The sequence below is a fragment of the Protopterus annectens genome, chromosome 12.part0 (assembly GCF_019279795.1).
Source record: "Protopterus annectens isolate FY-2018-M chromosome 12.part0, PAN1.0, whole genome shotgun sequence".
Lineage (NCBI taxonomy): Eukaryota > Metazoa > Chordata > Ceratodontiformes > Protopteridae > Protopterus > Protopterus annectens.
In genome coordinates this window covers 1,376,221,604-1,376,241,547 of record NC_056746.1, presented here as the reverse complement: position 1 = coordinate 1,376,241,547, position 19,944 = coordinate 1,376,221,604, and the positions used below count along the sequence as shown (strand labels likewise).

The 19,944-nt window shown below is 41.6% G+C and overlaps 1 protein-coding gene across 1 annotated transcript in view; it reads left to right on the top strand.

Moving 5' to 3' along the window:
- The first annotated feature begins 618 nt into the window (after positions 1–618).
- Positions 619–19,944, top strand: part of FKBP1A (FKBP prolyl isomerase 1A) — a 133,392-nt gene continuing 114,066 nt past the window's right edge. Inside the window, exons 1-3 of the mRNA XM_044090436.1 lie at positions 619–767; positions 855–902; positions 13,825–13,937. Of these exons, the coding sequence (XP_043946371.1) occupies positions 731–767; positions 855–902; positions 13,825–13,937 (198 nt within the window). The 5' untranslated portion in view covers positions 619–730. The remainder of the gene's footprint in view (positions 768–854; positions 903–13,824; positions 13,938–19,944) is intronic.

The following is a 19,944-nucleotide window of genomic DNA, read 5'->3' as shown; positions in this document are numbered from 1 at the left end:
GTAGGTGAATTGGACACTCTAAATTGGTCCTAGGTGTGTGCGTGTTTCCTGTGGAAGGCTGGGCGCCGGGCTGGCAACTCCACACTGTAAAACTCCACTGCCAATCATGAGCGGACATGTGATCCGCTGTGGCGACCCCTAACCAGGAAAAGCCGAAAGAAGAAGAAAAATGTGTGCTTATTAAATGCTCCGTTTTTAATTCTATGGATTTACCGTTATATTAGCATTGCGTGTCAATCACAGCACATTGCCGTTGTTAATCCCGCCCTCCCGCATGTCAATCACAGCGGGCACGCCCATACCTGCGCGAACTCGGTGGTTGGTTAATACACCTCAATTTCGCCAAAAAAAGTCCACCTCTTGAAAAGGTAGTAAACCTACACGTTCTGAGGAAATACGAATGCTGTGTTATACCCAGGTATAATCAGACCAGAAGAGACAGACAGCTTCTATTTTCATCGAACATATATGTTTTACACCCGTATCTTCCAAGTTTTCCACAACGATCAATCTTATCAAGTTTGCGGACTTTGCACCCAAGTTGGGAAGCCGTTGATGTAATTTAACTGGGAGGGCACTTCCTTTTACGTCACCGTACTTATGAATACCGAAAGGTGTGTTTTTTCCCCCTCAGTCCCTCCCCTTTTCACAGGACTGCTCTTGCACTTGTTCTTCTGGCTGCCTCAGTCGGACCCGTTATTAGCTCCACAGCTTTAGTGAACGGTAAATAATGGGAGTTTTACTCGAGACTATCACCCCTGGGGATGGTATGGCTCTAAACATTCATATTTCGGTTTCAGTCTTAAGATGTATCGGTATTTCATGAGTAACTTGTGTTTTTATTTTCATCTTAGGGAGGACCTTCCCGAAGAAAGGACAGTTTGCTGTGGTGCACTATGAAGGTGAGTGAAGGGATGAATCTGGGGGTTTCCACTTTCGGTGCAGGCCGCACTTATTTTTTTGCGAGAAATAATTTGTGTGTTTGTTTAAGGTGTGGTGTTAAGGAATGTCGTAGTTCTCAATAGTTTTATGTGGTACTTGTATTTTTTTAAGGTTTAGTGACCTGTTTTCTGTGTAACTCTCCGTGTTTATTGGAGAGTGTAATTAAAATTTTATGCCCACACGCTTTGAATTTGGTCCCGTCCTTATGAAAGCTGTGCCCCATAGTGAGTACCATTTAGGGACGAGCTATGTTCTACACAAGCTAAATTATTGTATTATATTCAGGATTTTTTTTTCTCATTGTGGAATTGTACAAATTGGTTGCTAATTTTAGCTTCTAGATTTTTTTTTTCGCATATCAGGACTCTTATTCGGTCATTAGCTGAATAGCATGTAGAAATATATTTGCCGTCGCAGACTTCATTCTATTTTGGTGTTTTATGCCCCCCCCCCCCCCGGTTGAATAATAAAACGAGCTACTAACGATGGAGGCTTTACCTCCTAGGTAGTAAACCGCTGTCCACTACATGATTATCTTGTTCATAGCATTATGTATATTTAGTGTTGTGATTTGGTTCAGTTTTCAGATTTCTGCTAGTAGAATATCTTCTAAAAGCAATATGCGCCGAAATTATGTAGCAGAATACCTCGTCTGTTAAAATTTGTGGTATGTTGAGACAGGGATGTGATGTATTCAAAATAGTTGGTATCACCTAACAGCAGAGTTTACTCGTTTTAATTTAGAGTAAAAACATTTCTAGAGGTATGTTAAATTGGCAATTTAGATTGAGAGCTGTGGGGTACTGCACAATGGACGAATTGTGTACTGAATGTCGCAAAAAAAAAAAAAATTGGACTGGGGGGGGGGGGGGGGGACAGATTTCCCTGGAATTTGATAAATGGAAATTTGTACTAGCTTCTACATTAGAGTAATTGGGGATGGATTATGGAGTTTTGTGCTGTGTACACACCTGGCCCACACTTGTTTGTAAGCATATTATGCCTTCATGTAAAAGAATAATCATCTTTCGGCTCTTCCCGTTAGGGGTTGCCACAGCAGATCACCTGTTTCCACTTCTTCTTGTCCTCTGCATGTCACACCAACCACTTGCATGTCCTCTCACCACATCCATAAACCTTATCTTAGGCCTTCCTCTTTTCCTGTTACCTGGTAGTTTCATCCTTAGCATCTTTTTCCCAATATGCTCAGCGTCCCTCCTCAGCACATGTCCAAACTAATGTAATCGTGCCCCTGTGGCTTTGTTTCCAAACCTTCCAACCTGGGCTGACCCTCTAATATACTTATTCTAATCTTGGCCGCCCTTGTCACACCCAGTGCAAATCGTAACATCTTTAATTCTGCCACATCCAGCTCAAACTCCTGCCTTTTTGTCAATGCCACTGTCTCCAACCCATATAACATAGCTGGTCTCACTACCCTCTTGTAGACCTTCCCTTTCACTCTTAACAGGTACTCTGTCACAAATCACTCCTGACACTTCTCCACCCACTCCATCCTGCCTGTACTCTCTTCACCTCCCTGCCACACTCACCGTTACTCTGAACTATTGACCCCAAGTATTTAAACTTATCCACCTTTGCCACCTCTACTCCTTGCATCCTCACCATTCCTCTATCCTCCCTCTCATTCACACACATTCTGTCTTATTTCTGCTGACATTCATTCCTCATGTAAAAGAATAAGTGTTCAAATTCTGCTGGTCTGTAATTTGAGCATTTTTTTCTCTTGTAAGGATTGAAAAAAATTCTCCTCACTGTAGTCCATTATTTTAGTAAAGTGATATGGTGTTTAAATTGGGTGAATATTTCAACAAAATACAGTAAATTGTGCACATTTTGTACAGTTGTAGGAGTTTTGACTTAACTTTATAAAATGTGAAATTTTTTTGCTACAGTGTCTTGCTAGTTATACTTCTGGTGAGTGTGTTGTCTTAAACTGACCTATTTTATTCCTGAGATTATACACCCTGTACGTAATGAACATGGTTTAGCTGCAGTCTTTTTTTACGGTAACTGAAAGGAGTTTGCTATTTCTGTGTTTTGTTGTAATGACTAGACTATCTGTAAGCTTGTTCTGATACTGTTGGTGGTAGTACTATCTTAGAAGTTGAGGCTTTCCTCCAGGTTTCAGTGGCCCGAAGTTTCCCAGTAAACAAATGTAGATCAATATTGATTTAAGATATAATGTAATCGTATGGACATTTTGTCATAATAAAGCAGATGCTGCTTAGGATACAAAATGTATTGTCCTAATTATTTCGTATGTTTTGTCTATACAACTTTATCATGAAGATGCATTAGCAGGTCAAATTCTTGCAGTTCTATGTTCTGATAGTATTTGCTCGCTGTCTGCAGTCTGAACATTTTGTTTTTTCCCAGCTGGCTGTAAAATGCATTGCATCATTTTTTTTTTTTCTTTTGATGAGCTATTCAGTGTGCTGGTGTTGGATGCGTATTTCTCATAGTGAAAGGATGGGTCTTGGTTCTACATCCGATTTGGTTGGTTAACATACCAATTCTTGAGGATATTCCCTCTTGGCTCTCCACCAACCTCACTAATGAAACTGTCATCCTAGGTGACATTAACTGGTCCTCTGTCCAATGCCCAACAAATCCCCAAAATATAAACCTTTACAACTTTCACCAATTAATTCAGTCCATAACCAGACCATCTAAGGACCATTCCTGTGGTAGCACCCTAGACTGGATTCTAGTATCACACCCACTCCTTATCTCAAGTAGTGGTACACTCCCTGACCCTCTGTGACCACTTTCCTACCTTTGCTCGACGTCCCTCTCCCTCTACAGCTATCACACACCATCTCTGCGCTCCTTAAAGAACTTCAACCAAGACACCTTCTCTGACTTAAAACAATTCAACTGAGTCCCCTATATACATTACCCCTAGATGAAGCGGTCACCTATTTTAATACATCCAACCTTCTCGACACCTTAGCCCCCCTTAGAACAAAAAGAATCAAGAGCAAAACTATCCCATGGTTAACGAGAGACCTTAGCTGCCATGCGCCTTCGTAATAAAGCCTTGAAAAACTACTACAAATACAAAACCCTAGCCTCCCTAAACGAATACAAAATACTCCGCAACAGAGTTAAAAAAAAAAAAAACTCATCAATTCTGACCACAAATCCTACTATATCGCCCTCCAAAATAATCATAAGTCTAACCCAAAAAAGTTCTGGAATAGTATCTCCTCCTTCAACCCTGGCAAAAAGGAAAATTCACAACCTGATCAAAATATTTCTGATACAGACCTCGCCTTCCAATTTAATAGCTTCTTTATTGATTCCATAACTAAATTAACATCATTTACTAATAACTCTACTCCCCCAGCTACAACTCCAACTTCCCCTTCTTATCTAGGCTCCGACTTTCAACCTCCCTCTCTTCTCCCCCAAACCCATATCCATATGTACTATTATAAAAAAAAAGCTGCTTCTTAAGTTAACCTTGCTCTAACGCTCCCGATAACATCTCTTCCTTCCTAAAGATAGCTACTGAAGCCATTGCCTTCCCCATTTGTGCACTTATAAATTGGTCAATCCAAGAAAGTTATGTACCCCAAATTTGGAAAAAAGCGTACATTCCCCTCCATAAGGGAGGCAACAACACCATCTCCAATTTTAGACCTATTGCCATCTTATCCCCCATCTCTAAACTACTAGAAAAATGTATCCACATACTACTACCTGACCAACAATCACCTATTAACCCCAACACAGCATGGATTTAGACCTGGTCACAGCACTACTATTGCTCTTCTCTCCTTCCTCAAAACTGTAAATAAAGCTAGAGACTCTAACTATATTGTCTCCACTCTCTTCCTAGACCTTTCCAAGGCCTTCGACACCATCTCCCATTCCCTGCTACTCAACAAACTCTCTAACCTACATCTTTCCCCCTCTTGCATCAACTGGTTTTCTAGTTACTTTTCCAATAGGCAGCAATCTGTCAAATGGAAGAAATCTACCTCCTCTTACCTCAACACTGTCACTGGTGTACCCCAAGGCTCCATATTAGGTCCATTATTGTTCAACATATTCATTAATGACTTCACCACAATATCCCAAATGCTACAATAGTCCAGTATGCAGACGATTCAACTATTTGCGCTGCAAACTCCATTCCCTCCCTTATAAAACTAACTCAAGATGCCTTCTCAACCACTGAAAAATGGATGCATGACAATCATCTCGCTCTCCATCCATCAAAAACCAAACTGTTATTCATCAAAAACCAAACTCCTCTTATTCACCCCATCAAAAAGCATGACTATCGACGAACTCTTTCCTCATAACCAGTCAAAATAACACATCCCTAGAAATTGTTTCCAGTGCTAAACTGCTAGGAGCTCTCATTGATCGGCTTACATTTGATTCCCATATACATACAAACATTAAAAAAAAAAACATCGGAAACTAGGCATGTTCTACTGGCATATCTGCTTCCTCTCCCCATCTACTAGATTCCTCCTATCTACCACATACCTCATCCCCCCTCTCCTTTATGGTGCCCCACTCCTATCCAACCTTAAATCCCTTCTTAAAACAAAACTCTCTTCCTGCTACAACAAAATCGCTAAATTCGCCTCTGGCCACAGATCCTCCTCCCATCACTGTACTGCCCTCCACAAATTAAATTGGCTAGAACTCCCTAACTTCCTTACCTACACTCAACTAACTCGTGCTCTTAAGCTCATTTTCAAGCCCTCACTCTACCCCTCACTCTCCTCGGCCTTCACCATGCACCATCCTAACAGACCCTTAGAACCAGCACTCAGAACCTAGTTGAACTCCACAAACCTGCCCGTCCAGCAGGCAAACTCCTACTTTCCTTTTCCCTGGCCCGCCTCTGGAACGCCCTCCCACCACATATCCGTAATACCAGCAGCCTTCCAGTCTTTAAATCTCTCCTCCATTCACATCTATCTTCTCTCTGGGAATGCTCCTGCACCCATTCTGCATGATCCCGCCAGCTACTACTCTCCCCTAAATCCACAACTCTTCTCTTCCTAGGGAACATTCATACTGTAGTTAACCACTTATGTAAATATTCTCTGTGCACACCTACTAACCAAAATCTTACCTATACTTTCTTTCCATTTGCTAGTGAACTTATGCTTATTGTTGCATATGCTCTTCGGTTGTGTCTTCCTGTTGCATTAACATTATCTTGTGCTTATATGTACTACTCTGATACTTTAACAAACTGTTGTGTTTATCCTACTATATTTTACTTTATTCTTAGTTGTATATGTTGACATTGTATCTATAGAGCTTTTCTCCCCAGGACTCCATTGAAAATGGGCTCACTCGGCCCAATGGATTATCCTGGTAAACTTCATTGGTTAACTTTATTATTAGTTTTTACCAGGAAAGTCCGTAGGTGCCCATTTTTCCAGCAGAGGCCTAGGGAGGAATACATAGTGACACAGAATATTAATGTATTATGCAATGGGGAAAAATACGTACCGAAAAATATATACCATTATTCTGGCAGAAGGTAAAGTAGAGAGGCTTACAGAAAATATAACACTGGGATCTAAAATTCGGGTTATGACATGCCTGAAGTCAATAAGGTCAAGTCTTAAGATGTAAAATATTGCTCTCAAACTCCTTTTTTGTATACATAAGGTGAAAGAAAGGCAGCAATTAGAAAGGTAGGTAAGGGGCTACTTTTATGAAGGTCAAGTCTTCATGTTTGCTATTTTTTATTATATAATGTACCTTGGGTATTGATTTTTGTTTAAAGTTGATTTTGTATGTTGGCAGTAGTGTAGCCCTGCTCTGTGTGGTAAGCCACCAAATTTTCAGTAGTTCATTCATGGTGGTTTTAGTCCGACTGTAAATTAAAACTTGCCAGGTAAGTTTAGAAACATTTGTTTTTTGACTGCATCTAGGCTCATTCAGTGTCTGGTGTTTACATCATGTTCTTAAAATCTTTTCTGGAGGAGAATTTTTAGTACAGAAAATCCTCTGTCAGCACCCTGTCAAAATGAAGTGGGACTTTTTTTTTTTTTTTTTATCTATTGGTTTTGGTTTGAGTCCTGACTGTTTTAACTCTCAAATTTTGTGATGAGACACTCTTAAAACCAAACTTGGCATAAATCTCTTCAAATCTGAATTAGTAGGGCTTCTTTTCTATTACTGTTTCCTTCAGGTTTACTTGAATGTACAGGTGTCTGTAGTCCTGGTTAACAGACAACTGTGTCTCTTGTAGGAAGACTGAAATTTGTGGAAGTGTGGATGCAGTTAGTTCCCCTGGTCATAAGTTTTTGAAAGGTCAGGTTAGACAAGTGTTTTACTGAGGAGGTATACAAGTTTAAATGTGACACGAATTTCTCAGTCCTTAAAACAATTTGCAAGTTTTTTGATCAGTAAATGTTTTGGGTCAGGTGACAAAGGGTGAGTTACCTGTTAGTAGGTGTAGCAAAGCAGTATGTCAGTAATGCACTCCATGCTTTATCTCTGAAGGAATCACATGGTTGGGAAGCTGGGTTATTTCAAAAAGCACAACCCTGGCGTTTCTGTACATGTTTGGCTGGGGCTTCTGTGATCAACACTGGCCACTGTCAGTGATTTCTATACTGTAATCACATTTGGTAGACAGTTTGCTGTAACTAGTCAATGAAAAGAATAAAATGTTAAAACACTCAAACATGAGTTTCTTGGTGCCACCTCATTTGGTTACAAATAAGGTGACTTTGTGCTAAACAAAGGCAGACTATTGCTTTACATTCACTGACTTTTTTTGGTTCATCTGCTGCTCTTCCTGGTATTCCTTCATGAATAAGTAGTAAGTTGAAGGCCGCCTCTTTTCTGCTGTACTGCTCACTCCACATGAACTCATCCAGATTGAATGGTATGTGCAGTGTTTGAAATGTCTTTATCAAGCACATTTCTTCCACGTTTTTGTACATGCACCTGTTTTAGGATCAAAGTTCAAGTGGTTTACAGCCAAGTGGGTATAATTCATCCCTGGAATGGATACTAGGCTGTTGTATGCTCTTCACTTGACTGAAGTCACTTGTGTGTGGCAACATGTCCGATGAATGTTGCAGCATCCTTGGAATTTGCAAAGCACATATACTGCTGTTTTGCTTCAATTTCATACACACGGGCTGTATCTGCAAGGGTTCATCCTTTTTATTGTGTGGCTTTGACAAATGTGTGCTGTAATCTATCTCCACCACCTTGTTGAGACCTCCAAAAGCAGAGGTTCAAACAGTAATTTATGGGTACAAACATGGATGAACTGGTATCGGTTCACAACTGTATTTGAACATGCACACACAGACCCTTGGCTGTTTTTCTGGCTTCATGGATGTTGTGCTAGCAGAGGCAGTGGGACATGGCTTTTCTCGATGAAGGTGCCCCTGCAGAGTTCATTGCTGCTTCGTTAGCCTTTGGCTTTCCCATTGTGCATTAATTCTCTGGCAATAGCTCTTGGTTGGCTTGGATTGTTAACTAAAAATATTAGTTCTGTTTTGTCAGGCATCCAGTATGGATGCTTGCTCATGGGCTTTAATGAGCTACTTAAAAAAATCACTTAACTGACTTGGTGCACGTGGTCTAAGGTGATTTTATATTTGATTTTTATGTCTATTTTTCATTTCTTTATTTTGTTTTAATTTATTTTACCTTTGCTATGCAGTAAAATTACTGAAATTGTCGAATGCGCCAGTCTGTCAATAAGGCAGTATTCGTGAGATGGGTGGGTTGAAGGAAGGGTATTCATACTTCATGCCTGGGGATGGGTGGGTTGAAAGAGGGATGTACTGCTACATGTCCAGGGTAGTGCTTTTGTCTTTCGGCTTTTCCCAGTTAGGGGTCGCCACAGCGGAACTCCGGTCCGCTAATGATTGGTAGTTGATTTTTACGTGCAGAGTTACCAGCCCTGATGCACAACCTTCAACGAAGGTACGCCCATTTGCGCATATCTCCACGCAGAAGACACTCTAGCTGAGAATCGAACCGGACAGCGTCTTACTGTGAGGAGACAATGCCACCGCAGCACCACCACCAGGATTAACCAAAAACTGTTTAGAATGCAAATCTTCCTAAAAATGATCAAGCAGTATATTTGGTAGTTATAATGTGTAAGGTGTATTTTCCTGAGGGGAATGTACTGAAAATGTATAGAGAATGTTGGATATGAGGAGAAAATGTTCTGATGGTGCTGGGTACAGGCATGGGCTATAATTTGGTGAAATTGCAGTTGTCAGTTAGTGGTTTCACCAGATTAAGTGCTGAGTTTGAAGCTTTGCTCTCTTTATATTCCTTCATTGTGCATAGAGTATGCAATTGGATTTTCCATCCGAAGGAGGTAAATGCACCTTCCTTTAAGGATAAAGTAAATTTGGTAGTAATCATGTGCTTCAGATTGCCTTGAATCTTTGAAAAGATATGGTGCTTGGCAGAAGTAGACGCACTCTGCTGCTCAAGTTTAATGTTTCTGTATCAATCTTAAACCAAAGAGTACTTTGAAGTTTGGGGAAAATGTTGTAGCCAGAATGAAAAGTAGGGTGATGCTGGCATGTCCAGTTGTGTTGTATTGATCTCAGTTGGATTTCCTTTTTGCTCTCTTGGAGAGGTGTGTGTTTAGACATAGCAACTAGAAAGTTGTCATGTGCACCAAGCTTTAGCTCAGTTTTGCAGCTTTGAATGTTCAGAGATTACTGTGTCTAGGAGAGCATAATTTTCCACTTTGTATGTGTAGAATGCTGGTACTGTACGCCAAAAGCACTTTTGTGTATTGCTGTTTTCAGATGGATCAGTTCGGTCTAAAACCTGGAAATGATGTAGTTTAATACAGTACACAGTTCAGTCTTCACTGGATTGAGAGCAATACTCAACCTTGACTGTCTCCACTGTTTCTGTACCTAAAATATGGAGTTGTGTCCACCTTTTTGAAATCTGGTGGAAATACTAAATACAAACTATGTCCGTGTTTTGAACTCTCAATTTAAATTCCCATAGTCTGATTCCTTCCATACATCCACCCCTCCAGAAAAAAGTGAAGGCTAAATGGCTTTTTTGATACACATTCTTCTATTTGTGATTTTGTTTGACCACATTTTCATCTTGAGACTTTTTGTATTCTGGATCGGTGTTGGCCCAATCACAAAGTAGTTAAATCATTAAGGTGCATGGTATTTGAATGTTTTAAATGTAAAAACTAGCGTTGTAAAATGTATTAATATTTTTGCAAGTAATGTGTAGTCCACAGTTTAAAAAAAAAAAAAAAAAAAAAAAAAACACTAGCATTTCAAAGCATGCTGCATTGCAGAAATTGCAAAGGTCCAAATGTAGCATGTGATCTTTGAGCTTAAGGTGTTGCTAATGCATATGTACAAGTCTACAATGTGAATGTTCTCGTACCTGTTCAACAGTGAAGTGTTGCTCCCAAAGCAGGTGTATGGAGTTCCACCCTCCCAAAAATTCAATACTACAAGCTGTTGGGAGCAAAATGTGTTACTTTTTGTAGGTGGTTTTTTTGGGCCAGAAACTAGCCATTCTTAAAATGGCATTTCTTGTCAAGTTAAAGGTAGCTAAACCTATACAACTAAATTTAACTAAAATTCTCAACATAGCTTCGCCAACGCAACTAAGAATCTCACTGTAAAGAACTAACTTCTCATGAAACCTTGCATTCATAAAATCTGTGCATTCTGTCTAAAGTTTTAGTCAAACTAAAGAGCAAGTCATTGAAGTCAGTTGGCAACATGGGAGTTGAGTAAATCAAGTTTCCTTTGGCATAGAAAGGTCAAGGAATAAACGGGAGACTAGTTTATCACAAGCCTGGGAAGCTCTAGATTATACACTCTATACTATACCAACCTTACTATTGTCCTAACATCCTCCCTTGTATCCTACTAGTCTCCATCTAGACCACCCTGCAGCTCTGACCAAAAACTACTTATCCATAAACCTAGACCTAATAATGGATGCAATCTATATAGCTATCACCCCTACCATTGCTTGGAACAAGCTTCCACTACAAATCAGATCTGTCTTGTCGCATTCGAAGTTTCTATCCCACCCAACCCCTCCTCAGCCATAACCAGGCTAAAAAAACTTCTCAAGCTGGCTGCATCCTCCTAAGGGAGGTTGTCCGCAGCTTCACACCACTGCCCCCTCAGAGGATGCAGACAGCTATACTGAACAATATGCCAGTGCAGTATACAAGCACCTGTACAACTGCATGGACTCTGCCATTCCCAACAGAACTAAAACCTGCTCCTTGAGGAAAGACAAACCTGTTTGGTGGACATATCAGCAGTCTTTGACAGAGAAGAAATTGTTGCCCAAGGGTAAAAAGGATCAAATCCAAAATCAGAAAATCTCCCTCTGCCTCAAGTAAATTAGATCACTAGTGAAAAACTCCAAAGCCAATTAGGAGCTAAAACTAGCCTCTGAAATAAAGGGAAACAAAGTCCTTCAGTTATGTTGGGAACCTCCATGGCAAAGGCCAAATTTGTTCCGAATTGGTACTTGATGGTACCACGTACACTGATCCTGCCAACTTGGCCAACCTGCTCGCTGATAGATTCAGAGCAAACTTCATCCCCTGATCTCCTCCCCCCAAAGGTCCAGTCGACATCTCCGATACTTCTCCCACACCTCACATCTCCGTAGATCAAGTGCTAAAGGTCTTATCCAGAGCAAATAACGCAGCTTCCATGGGACCTGATCATATCCCAGGCTATATTCTGCACCATCTCCAGCCAGAACTAGTTTTGCCATTGAGCACACCCTGTTTAACCATAGCCTAATTTACAGGCTTCATTCCAGCAGAGTGGAGAGCTGCCATTGTTATCCCCTTGCACAAAGGGTGGTGCCATTACTGACCTGGGAAACTATTGCCCCATTAACTCAACATGGGCAGTCTCCACTTGACCCCACCCAATTCGGATTTGTCAGGGGCATATCTTGCCTATTGAATCTAGTTGACTTGAGACTGCCACCAAAGCTGTGAATGAGGGAAAAATCCGTACATACAGCCTACCTTGACCTGGCCAAGGCTTTTGACACAATCCCGCACTGGGGCATCATTGAAAAGCTAACACCTTAGTGTTGTTCCCTGTCTCATCAGATGGGTGGCCAACTGGCTCATAGGACCCACAAGGTCAAAGTAGGTGCCACATCTGACAGACCTGTCACTAGTGTTCCCCAGGGATCTGTCCTGGGACCCTTACTGTTTGGCATCTACTTTTCAGCAGTCAAGGCAAAGGGCTTGTGGCTAACCAAGTTTGCAGATGACTTAAGTTGGGTGCTGTCATTGACTCCCCAAATGACCTTGACATACTGCAAGAGGATCTCACAGCTACAAATAACTGGTGCCAGTCATGGCCTTAAGTTAAACACAAATGTATTGTCATACCATTAAGTAAAAACACTGTCCCATACTGATTACCACATCAATGGCAACTCCCTAAGCACAACCTGTGGTGAGACCTGGGTACTCAGACTGACAACGGTCTCATTTGACCATGTGGCAGCAGTGGTCAGAAAAGCCTTTTACTTGGTCATAAGTAGAGTGCATCCAGAAAAAAAGGATGTTGCCTCTATACTCATCCCTCCTTAGACCCATAATTGAGTACAGCACCCCGTTTTGGTATGTACCTGTCCAAACACCTGCACCGGCTGGAAAGGCCACAGAAGTACCTCAGAGAATCCATGGCCTCCCAACAACTGTCCTATGCAGACATGCTCATATCACTTTACTCTACTCTATTATACAGATTGCTCAGAGGTGATCTGTCGGTCTCTCCTACAAGGCAATATCAGACCCTGCCCTACTAGAGATGCTCCATATCAGTTCAACTTCTCGTACATTACTCGTTTGATAGGTCTAAATCCAATATTTGGCATCAACAAACCTGCTGGAGATTTCCCATATGTCAAGAGTGCCTTGCTGACCTTTTTAGGCGTGACCTTGAGTGGATGGGAAGCCATAAATTTGTCCTAGGAGTTCCTTCCTCCCTCTAACTGGAGGGACAGGTGCTGAACTGAGTTTCTTTTTTAGGGATAACTCTTGGCTAGACTTGTAAGGGCCCCAGGGCCATTAGCCTAGTAATATGCTATCAAACTAGTTCCAAAACTGTATATGGATTTGGTTTCTGTAGGGATGCTGTATTTTTTAACCCTAGTGTGCTGTCTGCATTTTCCACTTTTGCTGGTTTAATTTCTCAAAGCATTTTGTGTTTCTAAGTCCATGACTGAAATGGACTCCATTCCTAAGTCAGGGCATGGTTAGAGTACTTTAAATTTAGTATAGTCATTGCGAGTGCTGACAAGCATTCTTGGCTAACATCAGTGTGCCTGGAATTTTCCTGCAGCTCACATGATATTACGTGTATTGCTAGTGTATTTAAGAACTATTGTAAATTTCGTTGTTGGTTCTACTGTTGGAGCTGTCTGGGTGCATTTCTTTCACATTATTTTCTGTTTGCAGATCTCTATTTTATGACTCTGTAATCACTGGCTGCAGCAATTTCAATGATCAAACGTCACTGGTCTCTCTTCACGAGACTATATCTGGCTTTCTTGCATCTAGTTTTTTGATGTGTGGAATAGGTAGTAGTTGGTGATGAGTCTTAATCATTTGCTGTGCTTTCACATTTCCATGCAAGTTTGTACTTTGTGGGAAAATTGTCTGCTTTGGTGGTATGTATGACTAGCTATGAAGTACTTGCACCCGTTCTGCTTTGGTGGCATGTATGACTTTAGGCGTGAAGTACTTACACCAGTTACTTTTTGTGCATTTAGTTTTGTCTGACTAGCAGGAGATTGACTTGTTGTTTTTTTTTTTTTTTTTTTTTTTTTTTTTTTTTTTTCTAGGGCGTTTGGAAAATGGCAAAAAATTTGATTCTTCCTGGGACAGAAACCAACCGTTCAAATTCCAGATTGGAAAAAAAGAGGTGATAAGAGGTTGGGATGAAGGAGTGGTCCAGGTAATTGGGAAGTTGTGTGCTACGTTAGCGGAGGGGTCTTTGATACTGATGCGCCATAGGGAATGTGCCACTTTACAGGTGCAGACTTGTATGCCAAGACTCTTCCTGGGCACTTAACTCAAGGGTTAAGTAAAATTTGCCACAGTACTAAGGTGATTGCTGCCTGAAGGGACTGTGATCAGAGGGTTGGTGTCTGACTTGTCACTGGGGCTTTTAAGGATTAGTGTTTGGGGAATTTTCATTGGTCTTCATTATAAATTTAGTATGAAGTTTGGTGCTGCTTAAAACTTTGCAGTGTGGTGTAAAATGCAAAGTGGGAAGTCATATGTCCTACAAGACTTAAATGTTAGAAATGAATCCTAGGCATAGACATCAAAATTCCAGAGAAAATGGGACTTCACAACCACCCAACTTAAAAACAAAAGTTTAATTTGAGATGCTGTGAATGCAGACTTCTGTGGTGACTATTCCCAGATATTAAACTTATTACCTGGGGGGGGGGGGGGCTCAGGGTAATTGCCTCACATTAAACAGCTTTGGGGTGTGGTGCCTTTACTCTTGTTTGTTGAGCTTGGAAGGCCTGGACCTACACCTTTTTTTACCTTGCCATGCATGTTGGGGGAGGGGAATTGCATCATGTGAAGCTTGATCTGTGATTTCATAACCTCCCTAAGTTCTCATTAATGAGTATTTTAAGTTCTCCAATAAATTTGTTGAGATGCCCTTGAAAAAGACAGTAGTTGGGACTTCAACACCCAGCTTTCAGCGTAATGTTTGCCAGTAAATACAATTGCTTGTAAAATGTGTACAGAATCTCCCTGCATAAACTGTCCAGGCTTCACCTCTGTCGGGCTTGGTGGCACACTATGAAGTGCAATGCCTAGTTTAGTCTTGGCACAGGTATGATGTCATCCTTCCCCTTCCTCAGTTAATTTGCTGCTGCACTGGATTACTTGCATTTTAGGAGAAAATGTTCCTGTAACTTGCACAACTGGAATTGGAAGATGTTAACCCCTGCTTTTTTAGATTTTTATGCTCCAGTATCGCCTGGGGCAGGTTTGTGCACTTAAGTGTTGACTTGGGACATCCATAAATGGCCAGTAAAATGTTTACATTGATTGTAGCTTCAGTGGTACCAACCAGTAAAATTCTGCAAGTATTTGAGTATAGATGCAACTCTGACAAGATTGGATAGTGTTCATTTAGCACACAATTTTTAGAAAATGTGCAACAAATTGCAGTTTATTGCTTTCTTTGTAGAAAACTACTGATTTTAATTAAGATGTCCCTTCCTATCTCTCCTTCATTCTTGCATATGGGTTCAGAGCCGATCCACTGTTCTGACTCTGCCTATTACAAAGCTCAAAGTCTTCTAGTTGGCTTGTGGCTAGGTGGGTATCCCATAGTGCACCAGTACAATCCCCAGATCTCATTTGCTGCGTCTGAGTTCAGATGTTTGGCCGTGGCTGACTTTTTTTTTTTTTTTCTATTACTATATTACCGTTTAACTTTAGCGATTTTATGTGGCTCTAGATAGTAGCGTTAAAGTAGTTTCAGACTTGAAAGTTTTTTCTTTAAATTACTTAATTGCTGAGAAATGGTTGGCCGTTGGCCCTTGTTCTCGTTTGGTATCCTGTGTGCCAGTCCTTTTCTAATTAATGTGCACGTTTGCACTTATTTTGCTATATTTTAGTGTGCAGTCTAGTTGATAGTTTTCTGACCTAGTCTCATACCTTCTGCTTAGGTCCATTTTAAGTTGGAGGACCTAGTTCTCTGTCCTCTCTTCCCAGGGCTAGGCCCATTTATGTTAGAGGAAATGGTCCTCGTTGCGCTTGTTTCTGCTTCACCAGCTATGTCTAAGAGGTAAAAGACCATAAACCTTTGGGCTTTAAAAAATGTGTAAACTGCTCCCAGATGATGTCATTACATAGTAATGGTTTATTGCCTCTGAGTCATTCATTTGCAGGGTCAGAGAGGTGGTAAGATGTGGTTCAAGAAGTCCCAGAGATTTTTCCTGGTTGCACAGGGTGACTACTCCAGAGGAGGAGCAAATGGTATATGTCGCCCTAGAGGCAGGAGCGGCCTGCAAAACCACTGAGGCAATGATTCGTTTTGAGGTTGTCCCCATCTGCGCTCCTGATGTGGGGCCTGGCTGTGCTTCTCTGGAGCCAGTCGTGGGTCTCATTTCTTTGTATCCAGAAGCCTGGCTAAGCATCACCCAAGACAAATGTGTAAAAAATCAGAGGTTACTAAATGCCCTTTTCTCTGCCACCTCACGTTCCCAAGAATATCCCGGATGTTCCACCCAATCACTGGGATCAAGCAACTGGTAGAGGTGAAAAAGTTGCTCACAAACGAGTCCTCTAAATCGTCCCCACAAACCAGGTAGGATTCGGAACTTACTCCAGATTCTTTAGTGCCGAAACGTACTGGAGACCCATCTTAGACCTCAGCAAACTAAAGTAATCCTGTAAAGGACAAGTTCTAGATGGTGCCACTAGTCTATACTCCCACTGTTAGGGTAAGACGCTTGGATGTGATCAATAGACCTCCAAGATGCATACTACCATACAAAAGTGGACTGAGCATCGAGGAGCCACTTGTGCTTCTGGCTGGGAGCCAGTTACTACCAGTTTCGTGCTCTGCCCTTTGGTCTCGCCACAGCCCCCAGGGTGTTCAAATGTATGGCAGTAGTGATAACTCACCTGAGACGTCTAGGATTCAGTGTTTCCATACCTGGATGACTGGCTCCTGACTGCCTCCACCAGGCATCTACTCCAAACCAGAGATCCCACGATCCAACTTTGCCCAGTTGGGGGTTACTATAAATTGAGAAAAGCCTGCCTTACCACACTCTCAATTTGTGACTTTTATAGGCGCAGAAGTAGTCAGCATGTTGGCTCGCCTTCCTGCAGGAAGGGCACAGAACATCATACAAGTTCTCAGTTTACTTCCTCTTCAAAAAGTTAAGGCAAAGATGGTGCTGGAACTTTTGGACCATGGCCTCCACCATAATGCCAGTCCCTCTGGCCAGATTACATAAGGCTTTTATCGTCCCAGTGGTTCTTTTCAACAACTGCTCGTGTCCCACCACATCTTAAGAGTCTTGTAAAAAGGACCTCCGTTGGTGGATTCAACCTGACTAACGACAGGCATACGCTATTCCTTCCTCACCAACCTGTTGCTACTGTGACCATGGATGCCTCACGGGGTGGGGGGGTCATTATCTAGGTAGGACTGTCCAAGGCACATGGCAAGATCATGAGGCTCACTTGTGTATCAGTGTACTAGAGATGAGGGCAGTGCTTCTAGTATTGCAAGCACTTCACGACCTTCTCTTGGGGGGATAGCAATCAGATAACATGTCTGTGGTATGGTATCTCAAGCAAGGTGGAACCAGATCTTACCCCTTTTGTCAGGAGGCGATTTCGTGTTTGGAAGTGGCGGATATCTTCCCAGTGCTTTCTAGTGGCAACGCACATCCCAGGGACAACAAACGTGATAGCAGACTACTCAGCTGGGCAATCTTGATGCCTCACGCGTGGTCTCTGAAGCAGGAAATAGCAGAACAGATTTTCTGTAAATGGTGATGGCCTTGCTGCAATCTTTTTGCCAGTCCGATCAACTACAAATGCAGCTGCTACTTTTCCCTCATCACTCTTCCCCCCCCCCCCCCCCCCAGGGGTCAGACCAATTTGTTCATGATTGGCCTCTGTGTTTCCTTTATGCCTTCCCTCTCTGAATCCAAGGTGATTCAGAAAGCGAAGCTGTTGGGGAAGCAAAACTGATTCTCGTCACTCCTTTACTGGCCTAGTTAGATTTGGTTCCCCTTCCTCAGGCCTCATCTAGACTATCCATGGATTCTGGACCCAGTGCCAGACCTCTTGACACGTCTGCTTCTCTTCACCCCAGCCTCCCCTCACACAACTTGACAGCGTGGCTGCTCCAATTCCATCCCTAGTCAGGCTTCATGGTTTTTCACCTGCTGTAATCCACATCTTCACATAAACCTTCCACTAGCGAATGGAGAATTTTCTATCTGGGCTGAAGAAAGGAATGTTGACCCTTACACTGCATCCATCCCAGTGGCTTTAGAATTTTTGTCTGAACTTTTCTACCAGGGATCTGCTGCTGCCACAATTGGGGTTCAGTTGGCAGCGATATCCATTTACATTTCGGGTCAGTGAGTCTAACTTGATGTCACACAGGTTGTGTAAAACTTTCCTTAAAGGTGCTACTTTGCTGACAACCTTTTCAGGAACCGGTAGCTTCCTGGGATCTAAACTTTGTCCTGTCCAAATTCTCCACCCTTTGAACCTGCTCATTCGTGTCCACTGAAGTTTGTCTTGGAAGACTTTGTTTTTAGTAGCCATCACATCTGCTAGACTTGTATCAGTTACAAGCATAGTCTATCAAGCCCCCTCATTTTTATTTATTTTACATTTGTTGACCGGGCTAGTCTAACTGGATACATGTCCATTTTCAGTAGACGCCCGGGGAGAAAAGCTCCTACAGGTTACAATAAGTATGCAATATAACCGTAGACAAGTTTACAGAAAAATTGTTAGATACAATAAAAAAGACATGAAATAAAAACACTTGGTAACAATTTTCGTAAGGGATACTCCTAAAGTAGTAAGACTTTAAGTTCACTATTATCAGGGAAGTATACACTAGTCGCAAGAGCAATAGGAACCAAGTTTAGTTATGAAATTTTTGTATATTGGGTATAATCAGTCGGGGTTGGAGCAGGGACAAAGCCAATTCTGTAGATATTCTTTAAGGTGCTTTTTGAATAGGTGTGGAGTCAAGTGAAGACAGTTCAGTTGAAAGTTGATTCCAGCTTTTACCTACTGTGTTGGAAAAGAGCGAGTCCCCTGCTCTGTTTGATTTGACATTAGAAACTAGAGGTTTGCTAGCTGAATGATTTTTTGGGTTATCACAAGTTGCTGATAGAGTAGCTTATTATGCAGTTCAAGCCATCCCAATTGTTTGAGGTTATGACAGTGGTGGGTTCTATAGGGGGAGCAGGTAGCAAATCTAGCTATGTTATGACAGGTGGAAAGTTTATTCATGTTTCTAGATTAGTATAAATAGCAGAAGCATAGAAGAGGGTAGAGGAAAGGTGGGTCTGTGCAAGAGTAATTCTGGCTGGAGGGGTAAGGAAGGGCTTGATTCTATAGTGCCTAATTTTTTGTTGACTGTTTTTTTGTTGAATTATGTGTTCATCGAAGCTAAGGAAGTTGTCTGTTGTAACTCCCAGTAAACTGGTAGAGGTATCGGGGACTATATTGGTGCCATTGCTAGAGGTTACTGTGAAGTTAGGGATGGTAGGAGCAAAGAGTAGTAGCTTTGTTTTTTTTGGGGGTTCAGAAGGAGACAGTGTTGCATGAACCATTTTTCAACTGTGTTTAATACTGATTGGGTTTGGAGTTGGAGAGTTTATGGATTTGGCAGAACTAATTAATGTTGAGTCATCTGCATATTGGATGCAAGTGGCTTGTGGAATATTGGTATGTAGATTAATAAATAATGAGAAGAGAAGAGGGCCTAAAATAGAGCCTTGAGGTACACCGATTGTCACTGGGTGGGAAGAAGAAAGGGTATTCCAAATGACAGCCTGCTGTCTGCTTTCAAGATAGGATTTAAACCAAAGAAGTGATTGTGAGTCAAGTGATTGGGCTTTTAGGATTTCAATGAGTAAGGCCTTTGGATATGGTGAATCACAACTTAGAGATCCCTAAAAATAGGGCAGAAGAGAAAGTATTGTTGTGATTTTCATCAATAGAGTTGAAGGATAGTAGAGCAGTAGTACCGTGGAATGGTCTAAAGCCATGTTGGCAATTGGCGAGCAGATTATTGTGCATAAGATGGTCAAGTAGCTGTCTATGTATGTATGCATTTCTCCATTATTTTAGTAATGGGTGAGTAAGGCTATAGGCCTAAAATTTGATAGCTCAGTAGATGAGCCGCATTTGTGTAGGGGGATAATGTGGGAAACCTTCCA